At 38.1% G+C, this 13619-nt stretch overlaps 1 protein-coding gene across 4 annotated transcripts in view; it reads left to right on the top strand.

Moving 5' to 3' along the window:
* The window catches only part of TAPT1 (transmembrane anterior posterior transformation 1), an 89356-nt gene that overhangs the window by 18960 nt on the left and 56777 nt on the right, over positions 1-13619 (top strand). Inside the window, exons 1-3 of one of the 4 annotated variants that reach the window (XM_025211429.1) lie at positions 4489-4609; positions 8871-8937; positions 9773-9796. The exons of 1 other annotated variant lie outside the window; for it this stretch is intronic. In XM_025211429.1, the coding sequence (XP_025067214.1) occupies positions 4600-4609; positions 8871-8937; positions 9773-9796 (101 nt within the window). In that variant the 5' untranslated portion in view covers positions 4489-4599. Of the gene's footprint in view, positions 1-4488; positions 4610-8870; positions 8938-9772; positions 9797-13619 lie in introns of those variants that run through there. 2 more of the 4 variants (XM_025211426.1, XM_025211427.1) reach the window with 2 other exon arrangements.

The raw sequence follows: 13619 nt of genomic DNA, 5'->3' as shown, positions 1-13619 counted from the left end.
GCAGTGCTATGTTGGCTAGCACTATGGAAGAAAGAGACTTGGGGGTCATCATTGACCACAAGATGAACATGAGCCTGCAGTGCGATGCTGCGGCTAGTAAAGCGACCAAAACGCTGGCTTTCATCCATAGATGCTTCTCAAGCAAATCCCGGGACGTCATTCTCCCCCTGTACTCGGCCTTAGTGAGGCCGGAGCTGGAGTACTGTGTCCAGTTTTGGGCTCCACAATTCAAAAAGGATGTGGAGAAGCTTGAGAGAGTCCAGAGAAGAGCCACGCGCATGATCAGAGGTCAGGGAAGCAGACCCTACGATGACAGGCTGAGAGCCCTGGGGCTCTTTAGCCTGAAAAAGCGCAGGCTCAGGGGTGATCTGATGGCCACCTAGAAGTTTATCAGGGGTGACCACCAGCATCTGGGGGAAAGTTTGTTCACCAGAGCGCCCCAAGGGATGACGAGGTCGAATGGTCACAATCTACTTCAAGATCGTTTCAGGCTGGATATAAGGAAGAACTTCTTTACTGTCCGAGCCCCCAAGGTCTGGAACAACCTGCCACCGGAGGTGGTTCAAGCGCCTTCATTGAACACCTTCAAGATGCAACTGGATGCTTATCTTGCTGGGATCCTATGACCCCAGCTGACTTCCTGCCCTTTGGGCGGGGGGCTGGACTTGATGATCTTCCGAGGTCCCTTTCAGCCCTGATGTCTATGAAATCTATTATATATCAAAAATATATAAATTAATGCTGTTGCACTTTATCAGGATAACTTATTTTTGAGGCATTTTAGTGATAAACATATTTAGCTGTAATACTCTGTTGCTTAGCAACAGAAAGGTGTAATCACGTTTTAGTTTTTGAGTTGGTGTATAGATAATTTACTACAGGGCTAACAGTTACAAAGAGCTGAGGCATCTTCCTGGGTTATCCCATTTCTGGAATTCTAACACTAACCCATGAATTAAAACTGCAAGTCACTGTGGAAATACCTGTTACTACATGTTGTGCAATTTAAAAAAAATAAAAATGGTCTTCCTGTTTTAGTTTATGGTGCCTCATTTCTTAAACTGTCTTTTTGGTTTTTCTTTTTTTCCTCCCTCGCCCTTCAATATAGTATTTTCCTAATTTCTCCCAGTTTCTTGCACCTTCACCTACTCAGCTGCCGCACATCTGAGCCCCTGTGTCCACTCTCACATAAAATTCTGAAGCAATTGCTGAAGGCCCGTTATCCAGAGGATTTATTTAATATACCAGACTATCCAAAGAATGATACAAAAGCTTGGTCATCAAGGTGCATCATGCACCCCAGAATGCCTAGGTGAGAAGTCACCCCTGTTGTAGTTTTCAGGATGGAAGTTGGGAATTGCAACAGTGTGGTTGTCCCTTGAACCTTCTCTGGAGTATCCGTGTTTTTTTTTTTTTTCATGTTGGCATCTGGCTTCAATATATCTGAACTCTATAGCTATGGACCTATGCAGTTTTGCAAAAATCACGAAATCTGGCATTGTTGGTGAAATACGTATGTAAAATCTGTGGGGGGAGGCGGGGACTTAGTAAAAAGTAAGTTGTTAGTGCCCTAGTGAGAGCCAGCAGTTTTCATGGCCTCTGTGGCTGGCTACACAGTCCGTGAAGAGGGGAGGGGAGCTGCTGGCACGAAGGAGAGCAGCCACGATGGCTGCTGCCCCTGCCCCTTGCCACTGACTGACTAAGAAGGCTGCCTATTGTACAGCCCTGTCCACCTCCACCAATTATCGGTGAGGGCTGGGGCTGCATGAATAATAGCCCTCGTGGCCAGTCAGTGGTGAGGTGCAGGGGCCATATGACTAACACACTTGTCAACCAATCAGGGGTGGGAGATGGGGGGGGGGGCGGCTGTCATGATAAATGCGTGAATATGGTGGCTGGACCTCTGATCTGCCTGCGAAATCGGCTGCCTGCTTCCTCGATTTGGGTAGAGCCCTAACTATAGCCCCTCAAGGTTGATGAAAAAGCATAGGAGTGCTATGTAGGTGCTGGATAGCAAGAATGACTCTGGAATTCTGCCCTTTATTCTGCTTTCTTGGGTCCTCATTCCCCATTGAATAGATTCAATGCTGCTGCTTTTGCTCCTATTTCTTCTTGTCTTTATTTGAGTGATTCTTACTTTCCAATAGTAATAGTAAACTGATGAGGCAGGTTAGTCCTAAATGCTCCTGTGTTCCTGAATTGGGTACAGGATTATATGTTAGGCCCCTGGCAGACATTAATGGCACAGTTAACATATTAATCATGCCATAAATGGCAACACACCACATGTTTAGCCAATTTACAACCCCATAAAATGGCAAACCAACCACAAAGATACTCCACATATAACGTAGAACATCTTTGTGGCTGGCCTTAAATCAGGCCTTTGATGTTCTGCATTCCCATGCCAACAGTCTTCATCTGATTGTTGGCATAGGAATCAGGGTACCCCAGGGTCTTGAGCCAGGCTGGGATTGTCCAGGGGGTTGCAAGTGCTGGGCAGGGGGAGCTGATTGTTTCCTCTCTTTGACAACTGTGCATCTGTCTTGGAGATCAGGGCAGCTTGTAGTCTCGAATTAGGCTGTGGATTACCAGGGGTCCACTTGCTTGTGCACAGCTTCAAACTTGCCACATGAAGAGTGTTGACTGAGTTCCTCTCTCCAGCACTTAAGAACTGGTGCACCTGGCAACCCCACACTGGCCTGCACCATGCACGCTTTCAATGTGCAGTTGCAGGTGGAGGACTCCATACGTGCTGGGAAGTTGAACTGCCAGAATTGCATGTCCTGTCCTGTACATATGCTAGGATGTGTGATTGTTAGGATTTGAGATCAGATGCTATTGCACCTTTAATTTAATGTGTTCCAGGGGCTTGCCTTTCTTTAATATAAATCCTGTATGCTAAAGCCTTGTTAGCTATTTTTAGTAGATGTCCTCAGTCAAAGGGAGAAAACTAGGCTTCTTTATATTGCATGCCTTGTGTAAGGTTTGGCACTTTTTTTTAATGTAAAATCAAAGGTTTGTATTCACAACAAAACAAGAGAAGGTTTGGCACAATTCTGTTAGTGATGCTGCAGTATAATTTGGCTAGAGCTCTTAAAACCTTTGGAATCAGATTTTGTGCTTTTTGAAAGACAGAAGAGAGGGTCTGCTTAGCCTCTTGCCAGCTCTGTGCCTCAAGCCTTGCACAGCACATGCAGACCAAGTGGCAGCTTATCTTTGTCATGCTAAGGTCAAAGCTTGCTTCTTCCAAGTGGGAATTGTGAAGAGGTGAAACGAACCAACTAAAGGGAGAAAACCAAAATACAATCTCGCTGTCTCCTGCATGAATTAGTAGTTATTTAATTACTAGTAAGGTATAACATATGTATTAATTTGTAGCTACTATACTGAAGGAGTAGGGTTTTTTGAAAGGGGAGGGGGTGGGAAGCTTCTCAAACTATCAGGTGTCTTAAAATTGCAGTGCTTAGAAGTTGCATGACAGTTTGACCTTTCTACTCAAGTGCTAATCTCATTTGTTTAATAGTGCCTGCAAAAGGGGGAGCTGGGTGTTCAGCATTTTACACAATGCGTTTATTTTGCATTCCCACAAGCTGTTCTGGTTCCTTGCTCATCTGTGAGGACCTTTAGCTTTCGCCTTGACAACAACTGTAGTACAAGTATGCAGTGTCAGCTCAAAGATCTGTATATAATTTAATATCTATATAAAATATCCAGTAATCTAAGAGAGACTGTGCAGATTAGCTGAATTGAAAAAGTCAGCGTTATAGTGAATGTGGAAATAAATAACTCCAATTTGTCACACAATTTTCAGGCTGCCTTCCTAACAGTCTAGTTCCAGTCTAATTATGATAGAGGACTTGGTACCTTAGCTATAATGAAAGATATCTTGCAAATCTAATCATATGAAATGCTAACTTGCTAACCCAGTATATGTGTGTTAGTGTTCTGAAATTGAAAATAACTTTGAACACGCCCACACCCTGTAACATTTTTGGATCCTTGCATATGGTCTGGAGAAATCCAGTGGAAAACTATTTAAAACCCTTTCATATGTAAAGGTGTAGATTTTTGTAAGGAAAGGAAATCCAATTTTATAGATGAAGAAGAGTATCTTTAAAAGGGGTGCAAAAGGTGGCTCTTTATTTTAAACGTCAACTTGTGTAACCGGACTGGAGGATTGGAACAGGTGATCTGCAGCCACATCCACGGACGCTTCATCTACTGATTAAAAATTGACCTCAGAGCTGTGCATGTCTCCAAAGTTTCTGCTCTTTGGGCTTCACAGAGCAGAATTTATCCTGAACAGACTTCCAAGCGCTCAGCATGTTGTTTGTTACAGTTCAGCAAGCTAAAGAAGTATAAGTGAGCATAACTATAACTGTATATAGTTTTGATTAATCAAGGTCTTATGTGAACCTATGACAGAATGAAAAGTTGCTTAAAAAGGACTGACATGTTTATACCTGTTCTGTTCTTTTATGGTCTAGCTGATGTTTTTTGGAATCTTTTTGTGCCTGGATGCTTTTCTCTATGTGTTCACCCTGCTTCCTCTGAGAGTTTTTTTGGCAATGTTCCGGTTCATCACTCTGCCTTGCTATGGCTTACGGTAAGTAGGTTTTGTTTTTTCTAAAGAAATATGGTTAGTTTTTAAAGAATGCTAGTAGTTAAGTTTTTGTAATTAGTTTGTTTAATTTTATGGCCCTCAGTCTTAGACTTTTGGAGCCCATTATTAATTCAAGAACTGTAAAAGAGTTTCTTACCCCCAAAAACACAGAGAAGTGATACTAGGTATGCTATCCATTCAATCTGTTTGTCTCACTGACTGTATTATATCCAGTTCATAATTATTCTTAAGTACACTGAGATGAGTAAAAGTCACAGCAGACAGCCTTATATCTGGGTTTTATTCTGTTAAACTATCTTTCTTGTGAAAGTGTCCAGGTTTTTAAAGGTCTGAATGAACTGGCACTCTTTGTATCAACGTGACCTGGATGAGAATTGAGACCTGTGTCTTTATGTTAATATACATGCTTAAGAGAGATTTTGTGAAAACAAAATTAACCCTTTTTTTAAAAAGGGTATTAATATAAGATGTATAATATTTATTTAAGGAAATGGAGTGGTAGTTCATTAATGGGATTTTTAAGGAACTGGCTTTTGTGGGATTGGTAATGAATATACAGGCTTTCACTCCAAAGCTGTTCGGTCAGATCAGTATTAAAAGTTTTAGAAAGCTATTAATCTCATTCTGAAAAGGGATCTATCTCTAGTTGGGCTTTATACAAGATTTGGAATATACTGTATATGATTGGTGAGAATTTCCAGGGCTGGTACCCATGCTGAATTTTATTTGGATAAATAGGGGTGTGAAGCTAATTAGATCGTGGCTCCACAAGCTCTGTACTTCAACCTGATAATTGTGGGCAATTTACAGTTGTAATATATGCATGTAGTGTTTTACAAAACACATTATTTGAAGTATTTTATTTTAGAACCAATCTTCTGAACAAAATAAAATTAGCTTTATTATTTCACAAAAAAGCCATAGCTTTTGAAGCATCTTTTATATGCATGGAAATTTTGTGTGGCTATTTGGAGATAATTTTAAAACTATTAAAATGATCACTAGATGGCAGCCTTCAACATCTTATCTTTCTCCTTAAATTCAAGCTTCAACCTAGGAGAGTTTTCATAATGCAGATATGGATTTTATCGCCATGTACAGCAAAGTATCAATTTTATTTTTTATTACCAATTAAATTACATTTTAAAATATAAACCTTGTAGTGATGTTATTAAAATGTAGTTAAACTCTCAAGTGGCTTAAAATGGCATTGTGAAGATTTATTCTTATTGACTCTTCTATTCAATTCACACCTTACTGCTGGACTTGCAGGTTCAGTGTAGTTTGAAAACACATTTTTCTATTTGTTTGTCATAATCTGGAATAAAAACATAACAGACAGACAACTATCTTAACAACTCCATTGCCTTCAATAAGGTTGTAGAAATGTGGCCAGGGTCCACATTTTTGTAAATTTTAACTATTATCTGTATGAGTCAGTAGAATCCACCTTATTCTGCTGAAATTAACTGTTGGCTTTTTGGGACTAAAGGAAGTAAGTAGGAGGAAAACTTTTTGTTTTCATTACTTATGTCAGCAGCTTTGATTCTCACTATCCTTGAAGGAGTGGATCCTTTCAGTAAAAAAGTTCAGTTACGTGCAAACACTTTCCCAATCAACCTCACTTAAAACATTGGTCCAAATGCATTTAGGTAGACTCTTCATTAGAAAAGATCGCTAATACCGTGTATGTCTCAATAGTTCACTGTCTCGTGCTTTGTCTAATTCATGGATGTTTTAAATTAGTTCACGCTTAACTACAGTTTACTATACACTGTAACTTTATCTGTAATTATACAGTAAGTTTGTTTCTAGACATTCATAGTTCTGTTTTACAAATGTTTGATACTTAAGTACACTAGTTCAGTTTGCTATAGCAAAAAATAAGATTTGGGCTTTAATTTTAAAAACTACCAGGCTATGTTTTGTATCTAAATAACATTTAGGTATGTGAAACACATCTACAATTACTAAAGTTATTGATTACAAAGCAGATGACTTGATATCTTTAACTTTCTCTTCCTCAAACTCAAGTGGGTTCTCTCACCCTTATTTCAAATAAATTGACTTCCTTATAGCTGTAACATCATATTCCATTCTGTGTAGTAAATAAAAGTGCTCCTCCCTTCTTTTTTATTGAGAACTTGGTAAAGAGATTGGCTAACATTCTGTGTCCCTTTTACTCTTATTTTTTCCTTGCAACTTTTAATGCTCTTTCTAAAATAGAAAAGGATTATATTGCTCTATTTTTGAAGGAATAAAAGTCTGATTTTTGTGTGTTAATCTAATCCCTATTCATGGTACTTTGTGAGGTACTTTAAATGAAAAAAAGGAACTGCATGTATTCTTTTCTGTTTTTTCTAACATTCATTCACTTAAAGCTAGCTGAGATGGACAGGAAGATTTACCGTATTTTAAAAGAGTTTCCCATCTCATTTCTATCTCTTTCTTCAGGTCTGACATTCTTGCTTTATTTGGTAGAGAATGCAAATTCTTTCACACTTAATGATCAAATCATCATTGCAACTCACTTCCTTGGTCTAGATTTTGGTTCTTTGAGAAAATTCCAGTTCTGTGTATTTGTCAGTACAGTACCTTCAGAGATGCTCAGAATTGCTTAAACTACAAAGCATGTGTTGCTAGAACAATCCACGTTTGTCATTAAGAAAAATGTGAACTGTTTTTCTGATCTCTTTTATAGTTAAACTCAGGGTACTACTGGACTTTCCAAACCTCCATGTTTGGATGGCCTGACAAGCTTAACTTCCTTAGGTCTTTCTTCTATATGTACATCTTCTGTGATCTCCTCCAAATATTTGACAAAACTGCACAGGAAGTTGAGGAAAATTGGTAAATCAACCCTTTAACACAATTCAAATAACTTCATTATATATATGTTTCCTATTTCCATAAATCAAAAAAAAATCCTTCTTTGCTAGTCTTTATCATAAATTAAGCTCTGGATAATTAACCAAGATATTCTTCAGCTGCTTAGCATGTGTTAGAACCATAAACCATTTAATGTAAAGGTTTCCAGGAATTTGTTGGAAACATCTTTTAAAACATTTACATTGCTTAAGGACAGTTTCCTTGTAATAGTTCTGTAATAAAAAATACTTTTTTTGACACTTAGGACTAGTAAGATCTGGCTCAACGCATAAGTTGTTCCAGGCATAATGCATCTTCTGCCTTTATGGAAGCATTTTCTAGAAATGTTGATTTTTTTTTTTTTTTTTTTCTTAACCTTTTAACGTAATATAGCTACAGTCCCTTAAAGAAATGGCGCAGACCACTACCACTCACAAGAATATTGTGCAAAGAGTCATAAAAGTGAAACCTTAAAATTGCCTGTTTTCTACAAGAGATTTTGGATACTAAATTGGGTGCTCTTTGCCCCTAAAGAAAATGAAGCCTGTAATTTAGTCATGACATCAGTAAAGGACCAGCTTAAGTTACATCTTTGTTCTTTCTTGAAAGAAGGGCTTTCTTGTTCCTACTGACCTACGCCTTTAAAAAATGACAAGAAAATACTTAATTAGGCAAAACGTACATGTAAATAGGAAATGTTAACGTCCATCTAGCATGCCCTTGAAATGCTTCATGAAGAGTGAAACTTGTTCTGTTTTTTTGAGAGCAAATAAACAGACTTGCTCTAAACATGCTTGTCATACAGGGTATCTTACTGCTCTGTTTCATTTCCTCTGAAAAACGAGTAGATTTTTGTCTAGTTATGACTAATTTAGCTTGCTTCTACTACAGATGCACCTCAAAGTAACTGTAACATACCCCATCCTCCTTATCAAAGACCACGGGGCTTTGGTCTCTTCCTTAAATATATCTGTTGCATTACTTGAAGGAAAGAATTATAGCAGAGAGCTTTCTATGGGGGAAAAAAGCTTGCTCACTTTTCTTTTACAGATCTTATTCCTTTGTTCACGTTGCCAGACTTGGTTAAAAGTAAATTTCAGTTCCCATTGCAGACTTGGTCCCAAGCCTTATTTTTTGCTAAGGACTAGTTTCAGCTGTTTAATATACACAAATCCTTAATTGTCTAATTAAGTTCAGTGAGAAAGCACATGTCTCTTTCTAGCAGAATGTATTCTGATTTATCGCTTAAAAAAAAAATCCCAGTTTCGTTCTGTATGTGCTATATTAGTCTCGGAGCAGGTGTCCCTCCTTCCATAATAGTTCGTAGTGTAGCAACATTACAACCTTCTCTTTCTCTTTCTTTCTTGTAAATCAGACCGAAGGGAAGAGCACTTTCACTTCCTTTATAGGATGGAATGTGGTGTCACAGGGACTCCTCCATGGTGAGTAAATTCTGATTTTTTCCTTCCGTGCTATCAGATAAATTCACATCTTGTGTGTGAATGAACTGATTACGTGTACAGCTGGACAGCATAGGTAGATAAAACAGCATTTCTGTATAGAGAAACTTGACACTTTGTATACAATGCCCGCAATTATTCATGACGCTGTACAGGAACGCATAAAGACTAATTTCTTGCTATGTAGAATAGGTTTATTTTTCTCATGTCACTTTATTTACTGGGGCCATTGACTATATGGTGGTTTTAACTGTTTTGTATATTTATGTATGTGCACTACTTGGCCAGCATTTAAAATCATAGCTCCTGATGTAGTTTTGATTATTGGTGATTGTATCCGGCCTAGTTTTACTTCACGTTATATAATATTCTAACTAACTCTTGCATAAACCATCATAATTGTATATTGAACATGATGTATTTCAGCCAAAGAGATGTTATTTGGGGGGGGAGGCGGTTGTTTTTGTTGGGGTTTTTTTGTTTGTTTGTGTTTGTTTTTTACTCGATTGAATGATACAATTTGTCCCTTTGGTAACCAGAAGATTAGCCTCAGTCTCTTGATATTTTTTTTTAACTGACTGTTTCACCATGTGAAATCTAAGGACTAATTTTGTTGGGTTTTGGGAGGGGAAGATTTGGAAAACTTTTAAACCTTTCTCTGCATAAGAAAATACAATCATCTTTTGAAACATGCTCTACTCATTTGCTAATTTTTAATATGATAGTTCATTTTCTCTTTAAAAAGTAAATTAATGAACTGACAGCTTTTTTTACTAAAATTTACATAAAGTCTTACTTTGCATTTATTTTGAGACAGCCCTCACAGAGGCCTAAGAATCAGGTTGGTTTTATTTAATTCTTAGCATGGTTTTGTGTTGTATTGTGTGCATCTAGCTTTTGTTGTTTAAAGTGCAATTTGATAATGGTAAATTTTTTCCTTCATTTGTCTTAAATCTTTACATGTGGTAGATGTCTGTTAGCAATCACTGACATTAATCAACCGTATTAAAGCTGGTCAAAATAGATTTTATTTCTAAGGCTTCTTAAATGTGAAATCAGGAACAGTTTTAGAAAATTATTTTTACCAAATTCTCTGATACCTTTCGAAAAATTTGGACAGGTTCCCTCTTGTAGGTAACCATGCCTCTTCATCAGATTCATTCTGGTGGTGTTTTCCTTGACATTTTAATTGCTAGAGAGACTTCTGAAAATAAGGTACCTTAAACATTAACTTGTTCATACCTCATTTAAAGTCACAATCTTTTAAATCGCAGTTCATTCATGTAGATATAATTATGATGTACAAGACTTCTGATGAGGAAAAAGATGTGCTATGGAGTTTGTCTAACAGTCTAGTTTCATATGAATGTCTTTAGTAGCAGTAAAAATGGAGAAGCAAAACTGATTATACTTCTTGAAATACAACTATTTCTAAACACAATTATGTCTCCAAGTAAACTTTTAAATAATAATTTTGCGAGAACCTTTATAGAATTACGTCTGCTGTTATACAAGAAAGAATAAATTCTTTGAATAGATTGGACCAAACCCAGTTAAATTCAAATTGTGTAGTTAATGAAATGTGGATTAAATGAACGTAAATATGTCTAATGTTTGTAATAAACATAGAAACTGTTTTCAGTGTTTTTATTTAATTTTTTCTATAGTAAACAGCTTTTTTACTTCCCATTGTTCTTATTTGTGCCAAATATCATGCAGGTTGGCACTTCGTCTTGTGAAATAGTGTTCAGGTTTTTAAAAGATTTGAATGAATTGGCATTCTTTGTATCAATGTGACCTGGATGAGAATTGAAACTTGTGGCTTGATGTTAATATAAATGCGTAAGAGAAACTTTGTGAAAACAAAATTAACTCCTTTTTTTTTTTAAAAAAAAGGGCAGCAATATAAAATATATGATATTAGTTAAGTAATGTATAAATAATTGACTCACCACAGAATGCTCAGCATTTATTACTGAGTAGGAAAACAAAAGAAAATCTAAACTCTTAGTTAAACTAAACTCTTCATTTAGTTTTACAACTGTTATCACTAAGGTATTTTAATGTATAAGCCAGACTGCAAAACTAACTAGTTGCTGGGCAACTAGTTAGTTTGAACTACTACAACTAGTTAGTTATAAACTACAAGGTTTATAACCTTGTAGTTTATAACTAACTACTTGCTGGGCAAAATGCAGCAGCAAGTAATCTTTAAATAAGAACATTCTATAATAAAATCAATTTTATCTCAGGTATTAATGCAGGGAATATATTAATACATATTTTAACTTTAAAAAAATATTTAATTGGCATAAGAAAATATATCTAAACTACAGTCAGAATTACAGCAACTATGTTATTCAGTCAGAATTGAAAGTTGTCTTTACAAAAGTAGAAATTGCATTGTCATGTAAGAAATGCTAGGCAACTATAGCAGCTTACTTATTTCAGTTGCTTATAATTTAATTGAGTTTTAGTAACTTGAGTTGAAATTTTGCATTTTGGTCTCTGGCTGAATTTTTTGTAAGCTTGAGCGAAAATAGTCTGAATCCGTTTCGAGAGAGGTTAGCAAAAATAATTAGCATTGTCAGTGTTTAATAGAATCATAGAAGTACGGTCGGAAGGGACCTTGCAGATCTTCAGGTCCGACCCCTTGCCTGGGCAGGAGGAAAACTGGGCTCAAATGACCCCAGCCAAGGCATCAAGCCGCTTCTTAAAGACCCCCAGGGTAGGAGCCAGCACCACTTCCCTTGAAAGTTGGTCCCAGATCTTAGCCGCTCTAACTGAAGTAGTTCTTACGGATGTCTAATTTAAACCTACTCTCCAACAACTTGTGGCCGTTATTCCTTGTTATCCCGGGGGGCGCTAGGGGAAACAAGGTCTCCCCCAAACCCTTCTGGTCTCCCCTAGTGAGTTTATAGACAATCACCTGGTCCCCCCTTCAGCCTTCTCTGAAGTGGGGTGCCCAGAACTGGGCACAGTACTCCAGCTGTGGCCTGACCAGTGTTGCGTAGAGGGGGAGGATCACCTCCTTGGCCCTACTTGAGATGCACTTGTGGATGCACGATAAGGTCCGGTTAGCCCTGCCGACCGTGACCTCGCATTGTCGGCCCATGTTCATCTTGGAGTCAATAATGACTCCAAGATCCCTTTCTGCCTCTGTGCTCTCAAGAAGGGAGTTTCCCATCTTATAAGTGTGCTGCTGGTTACTACTGCCCAAGTGCAGCACCCTGCACTTGTCAGTATTGAAATGCATCCTGTTTTTGTTAGTCCACCCCTGCAAGCTATCCAGGTCTTTCTGCAATCTTTCCATCCGTACTAGCGTGCCCACCTCACCCCAAATTTTGGTATCATCAGCAAATTTGAACAGGTTGCTTTTCACCCCGTTGTCCAAATCGCTGATAAAGAAATTGAACAGTGCAGGCCCAAGGACCAAGCCTTGGGGGACTCCACTGCCCACTTCCCCCTCAGGTCAAATATGACCCGTCCACCACCACCCTCTGAGTACGACCCTTCAGCCAAGTTACAATCCATTTGACTGTGTAGGCATCAATGCCACGGTCTCCTAGTTTTTTAATGAGGATGGGGTGGTCGACAGTGTCAAAGGCCTTGCTGAAGTCCAGAAAGACTACATCCACGGCGACACCTGCATCCAATGCTTTTGTGACCTGATCGTAAAAGGCAATCAGGTTGGTCTGACATGACCTGCCCCTAATGACCGTGCTGGTTGCCCTTGAGCATCATCCCCGATGCTGGCCCATCACAGATGTGCTCCTTGATGATCTTCTCCAAGAGTTTCCCCTGGATTGAGGTAAGACTGACGGGCCTGTAGTTGCCTGGATCCTCCCTCCTCCCTTTTTTAAAGATGGGGACCACATTGGCTATCTTCCAATCATCTGGCACCTGGCCCGAGCACCATGAGCATTCGTAAAGCCGTGTTTAAAAAAAGTGACTCTAGTTCTAATACCTTTTGGGGCGGGGGGTTGGAACCATGCATTGAATTTTGGTAGTAAGATGGTTCATCACTCAAAGGCATCTTTCAGATTTCCCACTGGAATAGCTACCTAGACATTCTCTTCTGATCACATGATAGATCAAAATCTGTCGACAAGTACAAGTTAATACACATTGATATACAATTCTAAATGAAATTGGAAAATAAAGATGACGAAAGGCAGTTCAACAAAGACTCTACTCAGTGAGTGTGCAAAATAAAGATGAAACGGACTATAGTAGTCCCAAATATGTCACAAATGAAAGGTGTGCCATCAGTTCTGGTTCCCCATCTCAGAAAGATTAAAGTAGGAAAGGTCCAGAGGAGAGCAAAAATATTATAAGCAGGAAAATTCCATATAAAGAGAATTTTAAGATTATGTAGTTTGGCAGTGAGTATAGAACAGTATATTAGCATCCAATAACAACTTGCATGTATTGGATGTTGCTCTTATCCCTTCAGCAAATAGAAAAGCCCAGCAAAATTATAAGCTATCACATTAAAGAGCGTCAATTAAAAAAATATTTAGAGGAAATATTTTTATGCTTCATAATTAACTACTGCAGCTTGCAAAAAGACTTATCCTAAGGGTTAAATATGTCTCCAAAAGATTATTATATATGTGGATAATAGGGGTGCACTGATAAAGATTTTTTTTTTTTTTTTTTTT

Source organism: Alligator sinensis, unplaced genomic scaffold, assembly GCF_000455745.1.
Source record: "Alligator sinensis unplaced genomic scaffold, ASM45574v1 scaffold466_1, whole genome shotgun sequence".
Lineage (NCBI taxonomy): Eukaryota > Metazoa > Chordata > Crocodylia > Alligatoridae > Alligator > Alligator sinensis.
Note: the sequence above shows the minus strand (reverse complement) of the source record. Positions and strands in the feature narration are given on the sequence as shown.